General features: G+C 44.0%; 1 protein-coding gene across 3 annotated transcripts in view; it reads right to left on the reverse strand.

Moving 5' to 3' along the window:
• MSRA (methionine sulfoxide reductase A) overlaps positions 1-20,322 on the reverse strand; it is a 373,438-nt gene that overhangs the window by 111,452 nt on the left and 241,664 nt on the right. For all 3 annotated transcript variants that reach the window (XM_033937807.1, XM_033937806.1, XM_033937808.1), the window contains one exon: positions 8,652-8,758. In XM_033937807.1, coding sequence (XP_033793698.1) covers positions 8,652-8,758 — 107 coding nt within the window. The remainder of the gene's footprint in view (positions 1-8,651; positions 8,759-20,322) is intronic.

Genomic DNA, 20,322 nt, shown 5'->3' on the forward strand with positions numbered 1-20,322 from the left:
TATTTTTTTTTGCACACACCTCATCAATCCTTAGAGGGAACGTTGCTCCTATCCCATGACTTTCTAATTTATCAAGAAGTCTTTCATGAGGTACTTTGTCAAATGTCTTTTGAAAATTCAGATACACAGTGGCTTACCTTCATCCAAATGTTTATTCACCTCTTTGAAAAAATGTAGTAGATTAGATATGCAAGATTTCTCTTCACCAAATTGATGCTAGATTTATCTCATGAATCCATGCCTATATATATGCTCTGTAATTTGCCTGACACTTACCTCAGCCTCACTGGTCCATAATTTTCAGGATCACCTCTGGAACCTTTTTTAAAAATTGGTGTTACATTGGCCACCCTACAGTCTTCTGAAGCCATACAGGATTTTAAAGATAAATTACAAAATCACTAATAATAGCTTTTCAAGTTCATTTTTCAATTCTATCAGTACTCTGGGATGTATTCTATCAGGTCCAGGTGATTTGCTACTCCTCAGTTTGTCAAATTGCCATACTACATCCCCCAGTTTTATAAAGATTTATTTTTCTGACTCATCAGCATTGAATACCATTTCTGGCACTGGTATCTCCCCAAAAATCAAGAGAATTTAAATAAATACTATTAAATCTAAATTAATAAATTAGGTTGGCGGAGAGTAGCGAAGACTCGCTAAATTTGAAAGTGCCCAACACTGGTGATAGCGATGGGCACATGCGCAGAAAAAACGCAAAAAGAAAAAAAAAACACAACAACATCGGGAGAGATGTTCAATCTCTCCTGCTGCCAACCCCCCTCCCCCGCAGCGGGAGAGATGCCCATTCTCTTCCGCTGCATCACAACACCCCTCCTGCAGTGGGAGAGATGCCCATTCTCTCCCGATGCCATACAATACCCACCCCCAGCAGCGGGAGAGAATCCAAGTCTCTCCCACTGCATCACAACACCCTCTCCTGCCTCCGACTCCTCTCCCCCTACCTTTAATTAGATGGCTGACCCGCCTCTTCCAAAATTGGCTACCCCCTCCTCGGTGCATCCAGGGGTGCACTGATGAGGGGCCTGAGGATCTGATTGGCCCATAGGAGGGGCCTTATACAACCTGGGCCAAAAAGAGCAGGAGAGCATGGGAATCTCTCCCACTGCTGGGCAGAGAGCCGGGGGGGGGGGGGGGGGGTGTAAATTCGCTTGGCAGCAGGAGAGAATGGGCATCTCAACACCTCCCCTCCACTTCTGACCTCTCTCCCCCATATCTTTAATTAGATGGCTGACCAGAGAGATGACTATTCCCTCCAGCCAGCTGGCCTGCCTCTTCCAAAATGGGCCTTCCTCTCCTTCATGCATCCTAGGATGCACCGAGGAGGGGCCTGGGGCTCTGATTGGCCCAGGTTGTTTAAGGCCCCTTCCATCGGGGTTCGCTTGGCAGCAGGAGAGAATGAGCATCTCTCCCGCTGCAGGGGGATGGGTGTTGTGATGCAGCGAGAGAGAATGGGCATCTCTCCCGCTGCTGGGGGGGGGGGGGGTCGCTTCTCAAAACAGATTTTCTAGCAGTCTCCGACACTGCCATGCTGGGGTTTTAAACAGTGCTGTCACTGTACCGGCACCCCTGGACCAGTCGCTGATTTTTGTCGCCAAAAGCCGATGCCGCTCTTGGAGAATGGCTCGACGATTTTAAGGAATCCACTGGAGTGCTCATTTTAATTTTGAAGAGCCCATTTTCATGTCAGTGTCGGAGACTCCTAGAAACCTTGCTAAAAACAGAGATAAGCTGTTTTGATAATCTGCCGCTAAAATGCATGCAGGCTAATCCGTCGGAAAATAGTTTATTGATGGCATTAAAGTTTTGAGAATCTGGGCCTCAGTTTCTAGAATAAATTAAAAATCACTGGATCAACAAAATTTACTATACCAAGACAGTGGGCCTTTACTGTTCTCTGAATAATACAAAAATGTAATTCAGCAAATATCCTTTTAAAAATTTTATTCTTTTGTTTTTGTTATGATGAAATAGCATCTCTGTCTTTTTAGTATATGCACCTAAGTTACAGATGAGAAAACAGTTTAAAGCACTGTAAATTAACATAACTTGCGCAGTTGATTGTTCATTATAGCCTGAAGTCTGTCCACTCTAACAGGGATTAGGCTCCAGTGAAACATACTGGAAGGAATTACAGTGTCAGCATACCCTCATTACAGTACATTATGAAAGGTTGATCACTGCAATCAGAAGGATTATGGATTGTGACCTAGACTGCACATCATTTTTTCACAATTGTTCTTGATCTCTTCTGTTAGTTAGAAGGCTATACAGATTTCATTCTTTTGCAGCTGAGCTAGCTTGCAGTACATGAATGACTTTTAACCAGCGACAATAAATAGAATATGAGAGAGAAAGAAAGAGGACAGACCATCCTGAGTGGCAGCAAAGGGCGCAAGGGAGATGGGGTACAAAAATTGCTCTATGTCCACTATCTCTCCTGCAGTGGCAGCAGCACAGTGGGTGGGGTGGGGACATTAGGAGGCATGTTACACAGGACATGTTCCTGCTTGAGATGCTGAGAGATCTGTTCCGATTTTTTTTCTGAGGAACTGAACTGTCAATAGGAACGGTGCTCCAAATTTAAAATATATTCTATAACTATTTCAGCTAGATGTTAAAATTATACAATAAATCCCATGTTCCTTTTGGCATTTATCTGCCAATATGTTTCTATGTTTTTACATTGCTTGTGTTTTCAAAATATTCTTTAGCCACAGAAAAAAGTGTCCTGATCATGGTGGAAACTAGTTACCGCTATTGGTAATTAAAATTAATGAAGTGAAACAATGGCTGATTCCCCTTCCAGATTTAGCATGTGAAATGTGTCTAAAAGTATATTGACATGCCAGGTCACAGATGGCCTAGGATGCACATTTATTTGGTATTTTTTTCTATCCATAAATAGGAATGACAAAGGATAATGCTCTTATTTTCACTGGCATATTCTTCAAAAAAAAATGCAAACAGATCATTTTTCTTAATTTTATTTTGGAAATTTACAATTCCAAAGAAAGGAAAACAAGGTAATCTAAATTAAAAAAAGAAAATATAAACCAAACAAGTGTACACAAAATAAAAAAAACCCAAGCCTACATCTACAGGAGAAAAAACTGCACACAACAACAAAATTTTTGAAAATTTAAAAGGTCCTTTTACTAAAGTGTGCTAAGCAGTTACCATACAAATTAACATGTCTTAACTACTTCCACCCAAATTTGTCAACTGTTACCACAGTGGCACAGTGACTTGCACATACTAATTCATGCTTTACCTCCATGGTGAGTTAGAGAGTGGGAGCTAGGTAGGTCATGGACAGAGAATGGGTGTGGATTGCATACTATAGTTAGTGTGCCGTACTTACCACACACTAACCATTATTTTTGCATTTAGTACATGTTCTCTCAGGGTATCCTTAAAAGGAGGTATTAAGCCCCCCCCTATAAAGTGTGCCTAAACTTAGATGCCTACATTGGCATGCCTAGCTGATGTAGACATCTAACTTAATTGTATAATAAGCTAAATTAGCACTGATGATCGATACGTAACACCTCTTAATTGGCACTAAGTAGAGTTAATTGAAAGTTAGACACCTAATTTGTCGGACCGGGCATGTTGTCGGCCGGTCGGGGGAAAGCGCCACGAAGGTAAGGGGATCTGGCCGGCTCTGCACCCCTCCCTAAGGCTGCCCCGGGGCGGACCTCCCCCCCCCTTTGGTACGCCACTGCCTTGAATTTTTCCTACCTGCCCTGCCGCAGCACACAGCCGACCGGATGTCTTCCCGATTTCAGCGCTGACGTCGGAGGGAGGACTTTGCTTAAGACCTCTCTCCGTTAGCACTGACATAATGGAAGACTTCCAGGTCGGCTGTGTGCTGCGGCAGGGTAGGTAGGGAAAAGAAGACGAGCCTTGCGGCTCGAGTGCATCCAACCCCGCAGGAACCCCGTGACCATAGGGGGCGTCCCCATGGGATCCCCGTGACCCGAAGGGGGATCCCCGTGACCCGAAGGGGGAACCCGCGGGATCCCCGCGGATTCCCGTCGTCCCTGTTCCCGTGCATCTCTCTACTTGGGACTGATCGCAAGTTTGTCACTGAGGAAATTGTTGCACATACTTTGTGTGCTCTAATATGTCCAGGTGGCTGCTATTTGTGATGTGTGATGATGAGGTATGTGCGATGGTTGAGGTACCTGGGAAATCTGAACTTGATGCAGGAAACTGAGGCAATATCCCTGAGAAATTATGTTTAGGACCCATTTGTCCATTGTGATGGCCTGCCATGTGGAAAAGAAATAACTGATCCGACCTCCCTCTGGCAAGGGATCAAAAACTAGGATTAGACTTAAGCGCAGGCAATTGAGTGCTGGAGGACTGCTTGCAATTTTTCGGCTGTTGTTTTTGAGCAGGGGTGCCCAACGCGTCGATCGCGATCGACCAGTAGCTCAGGAAGGCAACTCGAGTCGATCGCACTCGTGTTGCCGTCCTGATCTACGGGCCGATCAGCCTTCCTCTCCAGTGTTCTCCTTAGGGCCTTTTAGCTGGGCGGTTTGCCCAGCTGTCATCTGCCGCTGCTGAACATTAAAAAAAAACCCAAAAAAAACGACTTGGAGATTTCAGCCCCTAGTGAACTTATGCTCCGGGCTCTAACGTGTGCGTGCCGGCTTCTCTTCTCTTCCCTCCGAAACCGGAAGTTATGTCCGGGGGGGGGGGGGGGGAGAAGGGAAGCCGGCATGCACATGTTGAGAGCCCTGAAGCAAGCGTTCGCTACGGGCTAATGCGAGAGACAGGTTAGTGAAGCATTTGTTCTTCTTCCTGCCGGGTCCTGCCTACTTTCTGTTTCCGCGAAGGCAGGACCCGGCAGCATTTCCCCCAATAGGTTGATCACGATCTTGGGCTGATCAGCCTTTCTCTTCCCGACGGCAGAATTGACGTCGGGGAGAGGAATGCTGGTTGGCCGAAGCAGGGAGAGCTTGGAGCCTGTTATTGGTGGTGTTTGGGTCCTGGTCCCCGATGGTAATGGCAGTGGCAGTGGCTTGGGGGAGGGCAGGGAGAAAGAAAGAAAAAGGGCAGGCAGGGATACAGAAGGAAAGAAGAGAAACAGAAAAAAATGAAAGGGAGGCAGAGAGAAAGAAAGGGCAGGGAAGAGGAAGGAAAAGTTGGGGGGAAGGAATTAGGTCTGGAGGAGAGGAAGCATACAGGCTAAAAGAAGGGAAGAAAGATTGTATGCACAGTCAGAAGAAGAAAGTGCAACCAGAGACTCATGAAATCACCAGACAAGGTAGGGAAAATGATTTTATTTTAAATTTAGTGATCAAAATGTGTCTGAATTTATATCTGCTGTCTATATTTTACACTAAGGTCCCCTTTTACTAAACCGCAATAGAGGTTTTTAGCGCAGGGAGCCTATGAGTGTCGAGAGCAGCGCTGGGCATTCAGCGCAGCTCCCTGCGCTAAAAACTGCTATCGTGGTTTAGTAAAAAGGGAGGGAGTATATTTGTCTATTTTTGTATGGTTGTTACTGAGGTGATAGTGCTTAGAGTCATCTGCTTTGACCTCTTTGAAAAACCCTGGAATAGGAATGATGATTAACATTTTCTATGCATACAGTGTGCTTTGTGTTTTTTTAAAATTTTATTGTTGGTAGATCATTTTGACTTGGTCATTTAAAAAGTAGCTCGCAAGCCCAAAAAGTGTGGGCACCCCTGTTTTTGAGTATAGGTAGAGAATTACAAACACTGAAGGTTAGATCTATTGTAGGGAACACGGCGACACCTAGGATAATACTGTTGGAAAAACTGTTGATGGTAGGTCCTGCGATAAGAGGTGGAGGGTGTAGGCTGGCAATATTTTTGAGATTGGTCAGAGATGTGTGCTGAGAGCTCATGGATAGCTATGGAATTGTTTTTGAACTGTGAGACTGTATCTTTGACCTTTTCGCCGAACAGACTATCTCCTAAGCAGGGAGCATCTGCTAGCTGTTCATGGAGGTCTTCTCTGAGATCAGCAGCCTTGAGCTACGCTGTGCAATGCGTTGCAATCGCAACTGCTGCTGTCCTAGATATCATATCATAAGAATCAGAGTAGATTTTGGTTAGGTGATAGGTCGATTCTTGAAGCGCAATGTGGAGGCTTGCTATAGTTTTTTGAAGGGAATTTTCCAGCTGTTGTAGAACAGAATGTTGGAAATGCAGTATTTGGAGCGGATGGGCTCTGATCCTAGAAGAAAGCATAGATCCCTAATAAATCTTCTGTCCTATGGAATCAAGGAGATGAAAGTCCTTTCCTTGTGGCGGGTTGAATTGGGATTTGATTGTTTTAGCTTTTTTAATAGCTGACTCAGAAACCATTGAATGGCCAAGAGCTTTTGCACTTTGTATTTTAGGTCTAAGTGCTTAGAAGCAGTGGATACTGATTGAGGTTTCTGACAATTGGCAAGTTGAAGATCCTGAAGTACTTGATATCCTGGGAGAGCAATAATTTCCTTTGATGAAGTCTGGCAGAGTAGAAGGATGGCTTGAAAATCTTTCCTGTCTGCAGGAGCAATAGCTTGGTTGAGGCTGAGAAGTGTTGAAACTTTTTGTAAGAATTTCAAACAGGAACACTGTATTCCTCTGTGTGCTCTGGTTGAACAGGCAGCTGAACAGGAGAAAGTAAATCAAAGTCTGTGGTGACAGCATTATCAGGGTCAGACCATGCCGCTGGAGAGGCTGCAGCCTGAGGTGGGGAAGAACAGATAGAGGTGCATGGGTTGTTCTATTCATAGAGGAAAATGCTGCACTGAAACAGGAGGTGGCAGGGGTGTAGGAGCTTCCTGTAGCAGAGCAGCACTGTCTTGCATGAAGCGGAGAAGCAGGAAAAAAGCTGAAACAGACTGGATTAGTTTAGTCTGCTGAGAGGCCTCTTGTGCGAAGTGAGGCATAGCTGATTGCTTTGGAGGATCCTGAGTTAGAGGGTCCTGAGGAGCATGACTCTGTTTTTCCCTGGCTCTTACATGGATCGGGAGGGAGGGCAAGAGGGCCTGATTTAATTAACTTAGAAGATTTACCTACTGTTGAAGAATGCTTCCGTGCTGGAGTGGGAGAGGACCGTGGGGCCGAAAATGGGCCCACAGGAGCCTTCCCAGCTGCTTCCTTACACTTTAGAGAAGGAGCCAATCCCTTCTCTGAACGCTGCAGCACAGCCGTTATGGCCGGAAGAAAGGGGATAGTACATTTTTCAGCTATTGTTCTGGTCTGCTGAATCTGCCATTTTGCCCTTCTCTGTCGACATTGGAGATGTCTGCTTTTCTCTCCCAGCGGTGCCAAAACAAGGCCCTGGGGGGAGGTAGCAAGCAGCACAGTCCACAGCCTTGGCGATGTCACTTTGCCATTGGTGCGAAGAGCTCCTGTTCACTGCATCAGGCTCCAGGAAAAATGCTGAGGAGCCTTCACAGTCCTAAAGTGTGTCAGATTTGCCGCCAAAACAAAGATTCAAATAATTATATTAAGGGGGTTTGGTATAACATCTGAATTGGATAGCTGTAAAGTGCAACTTTTGAAGAACTTAATAATAACTGTTAAAACAATATTATATAATTGGAAAGATTTCTCTTAATTGGATTATAATATGTGGTGGAATATGATGAGCTTATACAGTAAATATGAGAAAATATATGCAGTAAAGAGTGGTAGTTTGAGGATATTTTAAAAATATGGGACTGTTTACTAAAGTTTAGTGAATAATTGAAGCTAGGAAAAGTTTTAGTAATGTATGACATGTAAGGACTGATTTGTTGATAAGTTTGTATTGTTTTTATGTTATATTGGATTACTTCTTGTTATTAAAAAAAACCCTTTAAATCAAATATTTAAAAAAAAAAAAAAGATTCTGGCTGTATGTTTTCTTGATTTCCTTTTTTTGTGAGAAGTAAACTTTCTTTTCTCATGTTTTTTTCTCTCAAAGTCTCTGTTGAATGGAGTTTTGAATTTAAAGTGGAGATAGATTTGGAATATATTTATATGTCCTTCTCTCTCTCTCTTTTCTTTTTTTTTTTATGTGTGTAAGAGAGAGGGTAGAGCTGTGATCTTACAGGAGCGGTAGAAGAAAAAATTGACATGCGAGTGGAGGAGCCACTGAAGGCAGAGTCCCCTGTACATACCCAGTAAGCCCAAAAAGCTTACTATAGTTAGGGGAGATTACTGACACACAGGCTCAGTCAGAGGACTTCACCAACAAGTGTGCCTGCATCTCCCTTGCTTATCTTCAGATAATTTTTTCATTTTATTTCTATATTCGAGTTCTACTTTTCAAAACTAGTCAAAAAATGTATTTAGTCCACTAAAAAACATGTTATCTTCTGTTTTATTTCTATTCATTATCTTAAAAGTGAACTTACATGGCTACCACATCATTTTATCCTTTTCCTGTTTGAAATGTAGTGTCAGGTTCATGCTATATGAATTATATTCAAAACATCTGTAAACCGTCTACATAAAACTTAACTATCAATGATAACATACTTAATAGAAGACAACACACAGTAAAATTATTCCCAAAGTAGAAGGCAAGAATGGCTAAACAATATGGTGCCTTTAGAATATTTTCCAAGCTTACTGCTATTTTCAGATTCAATTTAACATCAGTCCTACCTTCTGGTAATCCTCTTTGGACTTCAGAGCAGTTTCCATCTGTTCCTTAGAAAAAGTGAAGATGGCCGAACGATACATTGTGCCAACATCATTCCCCTGTCGCATTCCTAAAGAGGTACATAAAAACAAAAGTTCTATATCAGACACAAACATGGACAGGGTAGCTATACAGTCCACAGGTAACCTCAGTGTGATCTGATATAGGTGCACAACAGGAAAAAGCTACTGTGCTTCGCAGAATTTGTTTTTACAATCTGCTCAGGAATGGAAATGTTGTGAAACTTAGCTGACCTATGTCAAATGATCGATATCCTAACTCAATCTAAAAACTTGAAAGAAAGCTGTTTTCTCTGTAAACTTTGCAGTATTCCACAAGTATATGATGGGAAAGTAAAAAGAGACTAGGTTCTTACCGTGCTATCTTTCTAGTAGATAGGTGTGTCATTCTGGACAAGTGGGTAATTTCTCTGTAGCTATGAGCCTTACAGAAGGAATCCATTCCAGATTTTTTCTGAATCCCTCCTACTTCACAAAGGGCTCTTCTGCCCCCTACAGTTAGTTTCAAAGCAAGTAAGTGCTCATTATTTGCTTTAAAACTAACTGTAGGGGGCTGAATCTTCAGGCTCACAGTCTGACCGATGCCTGACTGAGCCTCCACCCCTGCGGACACACAAAAACTAAGGAGGGAGGAAAAACGCATCCGTCACCCTGCGAGAGACTGCGGCCAAAACCCTGCAAGCAGTAGGTGAGCAAGCTACAAGGGGATGGTTCTGAGCTCCAAAAATGCTTCTGCAGGCTGGCTAACAGGCACCAACAAGGGATTAGCCTGTCAGTTGCAGACCACAGTCTGCTTCTTCTCCATGCAGGCAGAGCTGCACCCTTGACTAGGGGAGCTCCTAGCATCGAAAACTGAAGAATCCCCCCCAACTAAAATAAAGAAATAAGCAGAGTAGAACAGAAACACTTTCAGGCTCATATGCAAAAAGAAAAAAACTGTAGGAGGCAGCAGAGTCCTCTGTGAAGTAGGAGGGATTCAGAAAAAAATCTGGAATGGATTCCTTCTGCAAGGCTTGTGGCTACAGGGAAATTACCTGATTATCCAGAATGACACACCTATTGCACTAGAATATTCATTCTTTCATCAATAAAAAAATTGTCTCTTAATCTATCATTAATTTTGAAATACTTTAGGCAGTTTCATTTAACAAATCTCCAAACTAAGAAAGCAAACAGAATGTTAGGAATCATCAGGTGTGATAAATGGAGTATGCCTGCTATTAGTGTCCCAATGATAACAGAGCCATCTGAAGCTGACAAGCCATACTCCACAGTTAAAAACAGGAATTGTTAAAACTGGTGTTGTTCAGTCTAAAACCACCAGAGGGAGAAAGAGTGCAAATAGCCCTGTCATACAGTGCACACTAATGCTGCCCGATTCATGATTCAAATCGATTCATCGATTCACATTGGGTGAATCAAATCAAATCGATTTGTTTTAACAAAAAACCGAACTCACCGATTCAAGTCGGCCCCCTTACTTTCCCTCTGCCACCGGAGTCCGTCCATCTAATATAACTTCCGGTTTTGCAAAACCGAAAGTTACATCAGAAGCATGGACTTGGCAAAGGGAGGCTAAAAAGTAATAGTAAGTTAAAAAAAATAGTAATAATGAAGGGTCCAGAGAAGCGTGCATTTTGTTTCAGGCGTTCTGGCCATTTTCCGTCCCGGTTTGATTTCTGATCATCCCCCCCCCTTTGCGGGAAGAGCGGATTGCGGGGAAGGGGGAGAGCATGCCTGCCCTCCCCCAGCATAAGCCTGAGAACCGTGCCAGCCGATCGTCTTCCACCTTTTAGCGGCTGCTCCCAGCCAAAGTGAGAAGAAGGACCCAGGGAGGGGGGCAGCTGAACCCCCCCCCCCCCAGATGCGCGAGGATATCGACTGTGGCAAGTGCTGAGACGACATGTTGTGAACGGCTCTGATGTTGGCCTGGGATTCCCCCCGCAGAACCTGGCCCGTGTGGTGGTGTGGGAGTGGCTCTACAAGCATGGCCGCTGGCGACCTTACTCAGTCACCATGTGGCACCACATCGAGAACATGCTGAAGGAGTATGTCCGGGGCAGTATGGTGCTGGGCAAAGTGGACCTGCAGCTGGTATCCTACGTCATTGACCTGCAGTCCATGCACCAGTTCCGCCAGGACACGGGTGAGTGAACGAGGGGGCTGCACTGACGGGCATTTTGCCTTAAGGGGGCGAGGATGCTTCCCCTGGCACTGCTGACCAGCAGGTATCGATAGCATCCTCACCTCAGCAGTCTTGTACTCCCATTCTCCCTCTTGCTGGCTCCTCTCCAAGCACCCAGCAGTGAAATTTCTCACCATTCTCCCTCTCACAGCCAGTTTGCAGCTTCTCCCTTTCCCCATCTCCCACTTCTGTCCCAAATTCTTCAGTCCGAAATCCAAGATCCTGCTCTCTCTTCCCCCCTACATCTCTCCTCACATGCAGCATTTCCCTTCTTTTGCCCCCTCCCCCTCCATAGTCCAACATCTTAATGAGCCATAGGTATAGAGTGCCTTCAGTGACTTTATGACGATCCCCCTCCATAGCATATTTTAAAAATATATATACAGTAAGCCAGAACAGGGCTCAGGAGAGGAAGGTGTCAAGAGGTGGTGGGGAAGGAGGGAGAGATGCAGGATGAAAGGGTAGTTAAGAAAAGGAGATGGTAAATCTGGGGATGGTGGGGTCCATCGCTGCAGCTGCGGGGATGGAGACAAAAAAGGAAAGATGTCAAACCTCCAGGGGAGGGAAGGAAAAAAGAAGGGGAGGACAGAGATAGAAGATGGATGGTTAGCAGGGAGAAGAAGAAAGGAGACCCTGGCAAGCAAGTTATCAGAAGACAACCAGAGCTTGAGACCAACAAAATTTGAACAATGACCAGATAACAGAAGGTAGAAAAACTAATTTTATTTTCTGTTTTGAGATTACAATATGTCAGATTTGAAATGTGTATCCTGCCAGAGCTGGTGTTAGACTGCAAATGTGACTTAGGATTTAACAGAGAAAGGAAAAGTATTTTTTGTTTACACCACAGCGCCAGTGTGGGTAGGAGAGGGAAAGGGGGTGAAGAGGCTATAAAATAAACCCACTAGGGTGTTTTAAAAAAACAACAACACCCAATTGGGCAGGAAAATCGAATCGAATAGAAAAATCGATTCAATAGGCTGAATCGAATCAAATCGAAATATTTTTTCCTGAATCGGGCAGCACAAGTGCACACGTCCTTCTAAGGACTGGCCCTTTAAACACCAGGAGAGGAATTACAGAGTCACGAGACAAACATCCACACCTGGGGGCTGGGGCACTAGATTCTTAAACATGAGGGCTACACTCTTAGAAGAGGGTAGAACGTCCCAAACGGTGGGAGACACCCAAAAGTAAAGCAGAGGAACCTTAGGGCTGAGTGGCCAGAGTTCATGGATCTGCAAGAAGCAAGAGCAGAGACTACAAACTTAGGGCTAGATTCACTAACCTGCCCGTTTGTGACCAATCCATGTCCAATCTGGGCAGGTCCGATGGGTTCTGCAAGCAATAATATTTTAATGGGGGCGATCGGAGGAAAGCCCCATCCGCCAACACAGATTGCTAGATGGTCTGCGCATGCGTTCATGTTCATTTTTGCTTCGTTTTTTTGTGTTTGGGGGAGGGGCCCGACTCTCCTGCTACCTACCATCAATTGTCTTGAAGGGCAATCTCAGGCAGCAGCAGCAGCCTCTTTAAAAGGCTAAAAACTCACTGGCCCTGCTCTCCTGCTGTCTGCCGCCTTCCCTGCAGTGCAAGCCAGCAGGTTTAAAAGTGGGCTGCACTGCGTAGTGCTTTAAACACGTGGGCTCGCACTGCAGGGAAGGAGGCAGAGAGCAGGAGAGTCAGGGCAGCAGAGATCAGTCTGGGCGGCAGAGAGCAGGGGGAATTTGGGGCAACAAAGTCGGGGCTGAAACGCAGGAGAAGGGCCAAGAGCAGGGTGACACGAGGAGCTAAACAATGTGGCCAACAGCCACTACTCCCCCCCCCAGGGCTTCTGCAGAGTAAAGGCAGCCAGATCGGGGGAACAGGGAGCAGGGCGGCAATGGAGTAGGAGAGTGGGAAAAGACGTTTGCGACTGGTCCCCAGCAGTCGCTTCTTGGGTTGATAGGCCAGCCCAGTCAGTTTGCAAAATTTGTTTTGTGAATCGGGTCCCTGCCTACTTTGCATGCCGTTCCCCTCATTTGCATGTGCAGATCGGAATCGGATCGGGCTGCAGTAAAATCGGGTCACAAACCGATCGATACACAATCGGTTTGCTTTGTGAATCTAGCCCTTGGACAGCTTACAGAACCAGTTCATGGAGATATAGTTCTACCCAGACCAACAAGAAATGAAGATTTGCTGAGCTCTTAAGGGAAGTGGAACTATCACATTACAGAACAGGAGGAAAGTTTGTGGAGTAGTTAAAGTTTGTTCATAAACAGGTTTTTTTCAGCTAGTAATCTCTGCAAGATACTTTTTACTTGAACTAGAGACTGCTGTTCAGAACTGGTTGGCTAGTGAAGTCTGCTTATGGACAGTTAAAGAGTTTTTGCTGCCGTTTATTTATGTTTGTTCCTCCTGCAAGTGCCTGGGGAAAATGCCTTGTATTCTGCTGAGGTGGGAAATTAGTATAAAAATGCCAACATACAAAGCAGCACTGGCCAGCAAAGTAAACAGGCTAGCACAGTGCTTGACACTGGGACTGGGTTGTGCAGTGGAACACAATGGTGGAAAAGTTTGAGGAAAATTTTGTTTTTGATATGAAGGCTGTAATGGACTGTCACTTTTTGCTGCAGAGTAGGGAGAACCAGGACCTGTTTGGTTTGTTTGCTCAAGAGCTTAACTTGCCTTTTTTGTTGTTTATTTCTGCAAGAGGCATGCTGTGAAGCTAAGCAGAATATCAAAAGGATTTGCTAAGGCACAGAAGAGTCTTGGAATGCTGTTTGCTGGTGTCATCTGATTTCTTTAAGCTTGAACCATTGCTGTGAATAATATGTGGGGAGCATTCTGACGCAAAGAACTGTATTTTTGCTTGTTTTGATTCCATGCATTGAAATGTTTTCTTGGTGGCTGAGAAACCAAATTTGAACTGTTTATTAATAAAGTATGGTTCTTATTCAGCTCCAATACCTGTGTGGTGTTAATTTTTATGTTCCTTGGTCTCCATAACTCCAGTGCACCCCCAAGAGGTGCGCAACAAAACTGTCACATACCACCCAAACACACTCTGACCTAAGGGTGGCTGTGACACAGGAAAGGAATAGAAAACAAAGATGAAAATGATTGTTGCTGTTTTCCGGGTCTCGCCGCATCTGGTTCAGAATCCATTGTGCTGCTGGTGTATTTATATGGAGGCGTAGGAAGGCTAGCTGGGTTAATTTTTGGCCTCTCTTTTCCCATAGAGTGGAGAATGCTCTGGTGAGTTTGAAGATGTTCTCCTTGTACAGCTGGGTTATATGTTCTCTTAGGCTTCCGCAGCTGGCATCATGACCCAGAAAACAGCAACAATCATGACACCAGCCACAGAAGCCTAAAGCCCCCTTTTATAAAACCGTAGCAGTTTTTAGCACTGGCCATGGTAGAAACAGCTCTGAGACTCATAGGAATTCCATGAGCATTGGAGCTATTACTGCCACAGTGGGCGATAAAAACTGCAATACAGTTTTGTAAAAAAAAAAAAAAAAAGGGGGGGGGGTTAGAGAACAAAGATGAAAATGTTATAATGCCTTTGTACTGCTCTATGGTACGTCAACACCTCAAATACTGTGTGCAATTCTGGTTGCCATATCTCAAAAAAGATATAGCGGAATTAGAAAATATACAGAGAAGGGTGACAAAAATGATTAAATGGATGGGACAACTTCCCTATGAGGAAAGGCTAAAGCTTCAGCTTGGAGAAGACAAGGCTCAGGGAAGATATGATAGAGATCTATAAAATACTGAGTGGAGTGGAAAGGGTAGATGTGCATTGCTTGTTTACTCTTTCCAAAAATACTGGGACTAGGAGGTATGTGATGAAGCTACTAAGTAGTATATTTAAAACAAACCAAATCAAATATTTCTTCACTAACATGTAATTAAACTCTGAAATTGGTTGCCAGAGAATGCGGTGAAAGCAGTTAGCCAAACCTGTTGGGTTTTTGGTTTGTTTTTTTTAAACCCTGCTAAGCTAATTTCCTAAAACAAAAGTCCATAAGACATTATTGAGATGGCTTGGGGAAATCCACTGCTTATTCCTAGGATAAGCAGCATAAAATCTGTTTTACTTCTTGGGATCTTGCCAGGTACTTGGGACTTGGGTTGGCCACTGTTGAAAACAGGATACTGGGCTTGATGGACTTTTGGTCTGTCCCAGTATGGCAACTTTTATGTTCTTAGCTAATCAGAGCTTGGGTGCTTCATAATAGCTGAAGTAGTTGGTTTATATTAGTGATGGTAGCATTACTGACATTACATGCTTCATGAGATGATTTGCTGTACTCTTTCTGAATAAGAATGTACCAAAGGGACAAAACTCTAAAGGTTGCCAAAAGATAGGTAACAAAATGCAGCACACTAATTCTATGATGGCATCTGGGTGCCCATAAGTTTGTATTTATGCACCAACATTTAGGCATGTCCACTTAGCCATGTCAATGGCAGGCATAAATGCTAACCCCTGAATGCAGCACTTAAAGCAGCTGTAAGTTATTAGCATAAATGTGGGACCCCCTCATATGCCTCGCCTATGCATGCACCCTTGCATTTATCTGCTGAATTGCATGCCAAAGTTATAGAATATCACTTAGGCCCTGATTCTATAAAAGACGCCTAAAGTTAGGTGCCTAGATGGCATATCTAGCCGATATAGGCACCTACCTTATTTAATAAGCTTAATTGGCACCAATAATGAGCAATTAGCAGCATAGAATTGGCAAAAATTAAAATTGTGTATTAGGCACCTTACTCAGTAGGTCACTATGACTTTCAGGTAGGTGCCTAGGCCAAGGCACTTACAAGAAAGTGGGTGTGGTTAGGGACAGATCATGGGCGGATTTGGGTGTGTTTTTCATGTAGGCGACTAAACTGGACTTAGACGCCAGTATTTAGGCCAAGAAAACCTTCCTCAAAATCCAAAAAGTCATCTGGGTAAGCCTCTTTAACATTATCTTCCAGGCAACTATCAGTGATTCCAACATTAGCAGGTGAAATCTAACTCTGGGCTAACCTGAGTTCCATGCTGTTCAATACTTCTCCTGGCTCTAGGCATCAGTCTCTCCTCACAGGTCCATCCTTCTCTGTGGATGTTTCTGTGGCTCACCTCCATACAGGGAGCTGCTTATTTTTATAGGAACCCTGATAGGCCCCAGCTGTTGTTTGTTCCCTAATGTGGTGTCCTGGAAGTTACCTGGTGTTGCTGAGAATCTGATCCTCCATAGATGTGTTGTGATTCACCTGATTTAACTTACCCCTAGGAACTGCCTCTCGAGTGCCATTGGTTCCTATAATGTTTTGTTACCTTCTTTCTCAACCACAGGCAGGAGAACACAAATGGGAACACTGCTGCCCAGGAGTACTTTTCTTATGGATCTTTCAGGGTTTAGGTTGGGGAGCAGACTTCATATGACTTGCCTTCTCTGTCTCTAAAGTCACCCTGTGACAATATATATACCAGGGCCACATGTGGCCCATCAGGTACTATTTTGAGGCCCTCGGTATGTTTATCATAATCACAAAAGAAAAATAAAACAGTTTCTTGATCATATGTCTCTTTAGCTACAAATTACAATATTATTATTAAGACTTAGCCAAAAGGAAAGATTTATAAACTATAAAGAGTTTTACCTCATGCAAAATTGTCATTTCTTTAATAAGACATTAACTATTTTTTCTGAGGCCAAGTACCTACAAATCCAAAATGTGGCCCTGCAAAAGGTTTGAGTTTGAGATCACTGATATATACATATATATATATATATATATATATATATATATATACATACACACACACTACTACTACTACTACTACTACTGTTTATAATTTCTATAGCGCTGAAAGGCGTACACAGTGCTGTACACATTTAACATTCAATAGACGGTCCCTGCTCGGAAGAGCTTACAATCTAATTTGGACAGCCAGCCAGGACATCTTAGGGTTGGGGAGATTCTGGTAGAACGAATGATACAATGGATATAGGTATCTGACAATGAGTGGGAGTTAAGAGTTGAAAGCAGTTTCAAAAAGTAGGCTTTTAGCTTGGATTTGAATACTCCCTCCTGCCCCCTCGCCCCCAGAACTCCTGCAACCCATTGAAGACTGAAAGGAAGGATGCCCACTCCTCCTGCTGCCACCCCTCCGAAACTCTCTGGAACCCCAGACAGCCTGAGAACCTTAACACCACCAAGACCCCCGACACCCCACCCCCATACCTGTTAGAAGAAGGTCCGGCCAATCGGAGTCTTAGGCCACTCTAAGAGTATCCCAGCATCCACTGGAAAGGAGGCCTAGGGGCCTTAGGCATCTGAGCCAATCAGGGCACCCAAGAATGCCCCAGGAAGGAGAAGGCCCACCATTTTGGAATAGCGGACCTGGTAGCCAGAGGAGGTAAGCATTCCTCTGGCTGGACTTTCTTCTAATAGGTATGGGGGATGGGGGTGTCAGGGGGTGTTAAGATTCGTGGGTGTCAGAGGGTTCTGGGGGGTGGCAGCAGGAGGAAGTGGACATCCCTCCTGCTGTGTTGCTTTGGGGGTGGGGGTGGGGGAGGGGGGTTAGCAACAGAAGGGATGGCAAGGTATCCCTCAATCAGGCAGGTGTGATTCCCTAACTGGCGCTAGTGACATGGGTGCCGGTTAGTGAATCGGGGGGGGGGGGGGGGAGAGGGGAGGGGGGGTTAGGCATCTGTTCATTACGGCAGACAAGATTCTGTATAGGGCACTGGTGTGCAATTTTCAGCTGCTTCTTAGGTGGCTGCTGAGACCAGTGTCCTATACAGAATCTGCTCCTAGGTGCTCCCATATTATTTTTTTGTGTGTGCCATGCACTATAGGAAGATTAGCGCACAATCTGCATTATAAAAAGGAAAAAAAAACAACTTTCATGTTGCGGGAAAGTCTTGCATTACAACATACTAAGCCCGGATTTCACTTCACCTTTGTAGAAGGACACCTCAGTTCACTAACTGGGTAAATGACCTGGATAAAGTTAGGACAGGGAAAAAGGCTGTTTTAGCTTTCTCCGGTTAGTTATTTAGGTTTGAATATTACCAGTGGACAGGTTATAACTGGATATTCAGCACTGACCAATATCCAGATACTGGAACTGAATATCTAAGTATATTAAAAAAAATCATGGCATCCAGCATTTATATCAAACACTGACCACCAGAACTACCAAAGGGATTCTATTTTGGGTGCAAGATCCTATGCATTTTGTTGTTAATAACTGCTACAATAAATGAGGTGGAAGATTTTTTTTTTTTAATTGTACTTTCCATCCTAAATTGAAATTTTCCATTCATCCCATAGAAGGAGTCTTGATCCCTAGACCTTATATAGTACTTGCACAGTTTTTACCTTCTTGCCATAAAAAAATAATAAGATCATTCTTCAAGCTATCCATTCTCCAAGGGTCCCAGATATAATGGAGAAAAATGACTATGCTTTATTCCTCTCTTCTATAAAACTCTAATTCTTTAAAGGGCAAAGCACAAGCTATTTCAGTTAATTTCATCATAAAGTTTTTCTAGTGATTTATGAAGGCATTTAATTTCCAGTCTTTCATTCACTAAATCCAACAAACCTTCCGTATTGATTGCTCTTTATATACAGTATATACATATATATATTTCTTGATCAATACATACTGAAGAAAACTCTCATTTAAACTACCATTCAGATAGTCATTTAGTGAAAATCATTTGCGCTATGACATGTATCCTCTGGATTTCTAAATGATTAAATACAAAAATACTCAAAGTAGCTAAAGGGAAATATTTAACTTACTAGAAGTCAATGTAAAATATTTTGAGAAATTCAAATACTAAATATACAACTTTGAAGGTTGCCAAACTTTGTATTTTTTCATTTTTCAGGAAGGCAGAGAAGGTGATGTAGGATAAGCTAAAGACTAAAGGCCCGTTTTACAAAGCCACAGTAGTGATGCTGCCAAGGTAAATGCACCAATACCCATAGGAATTGAATAGGCTTTGGTGCATTTACTGCAGAAGCATCGCTACCGTGGCTTTGTAAAAGGGGCCCTAAATTGTGATTTCTAGAGACAGTTAACAGAAACCCCATCTCCAGAAGCAATCCACTTAACTTCCCTGTGTTGATTCAGACTGTTTCCATTCTTGAATTAAAATAAAATGTATTTTTGGAGATCATTCAAAGGACTGAGGTAAACTACAGTAGATAACTTCCCCTGAAACAAAAAATACAATGACAAAAATGGACTCTAATTATAAATATTAGGGGGCAAATTTAAAAACAACAATTTTTAGCAATAATTTTTAAAGCAAGGCTCTAATTTCCTGCAGCTTTATATACCATATATATCTATATATAATTATTATATAAGCCAGCTACATGTCTTCCCTTGGTGCTCTAATCTCCCTCCATGTCTTTCAGTATCACCTCTAAGCCGATGACTCACAGATCTATCTCTGTACAGACATTCAGGCCTGAGTTCCAGCCTGCCTGTCTGACATCGCTACCTGGATGTCCCACCACCATCTAAAAGTAAACATGACCAAGACTGCACTCCTTATCTGTCCTCCGAAACCCATCTCTCCTCTCCCCCAACTCTCTATTTCTGTGGACAACACCCTCATCCTCTCTGTCCCGTCAGCTTGCAAACTCAGGGTAATCTTGGACTCATCTCTCTCCTCTTCATAAATCCAACAGATCACCAAAATCTGTCATTTTTTTTTCTACAACATCGCTAAAATCTGACCCTTCTTGTCTGAGTGCACTGCTAAGACCCTCATCACCTCTCACCTAGACTACTGCAACCTGCTTCTAACTGGCTTTCTGCTAAACTATTTCTCTCCCTTTCAATCTGTCCAAACCTTTGCTGCATGCCTAAGGTGACCATACATCCCGTCTTGAATGGGACTGTCCCCTTTTTAGATCTCCTGTCCCGTTGTTCCCATACACAGCTTTGGGACACTGAAATGTCCCATTTTCAGGGACAGCGTCCCGAAGCTGTGTGTGGGGACAACGGGACAGGTGATTGCTTCCCCTCCCTCCAGCGCCGAAGCCTGCCCCCCCTGGACCGGCCCCCACTGCTGCTTCCTACCGCCGCTTCAAACACCCCCCAGTCCACCGCCACTGCTGACTGCCGTAACTAAAGAGAAGGAAGGTCCAGGCACCAGCCCACGTCGGGAAGAAGGTTTGTGGGTCGGCGCCTGGACCTTCCTTTGCTTTAGTTGCGGCGGGTGGCAGTGGACCGGGGGGCTGTTTGAAGCGGCGGTAGGCAGCAGTAGCAGGGACCGGTCTGGGGGGGCAGGCTTCGGCGCTGGAGGGAGGGAGGGAGGCAGGCTGACTTTAGCGCTGCAGGGAGGTAGGCTGGCTAGCTTTGGGGGAGGGGGTGGTACAAAGGCTGGAAGGCAGTGAGGGGGACATAGAAAG

The sequence above is a fragment of the Geotrypetes seraphini genome, chromosome 3 (assembly GCF_902459505.1).
Source record: "Geotrypetes seraphini chromosome 3, aGeoSer1.1, whole genome shotgun sequence".
NCBI lineage: Eukaryota > Metazoa > Chordata > Amphibia > Gymnophiona > Dermophiidae > Geotrypetes > Geotrypetes seraphini.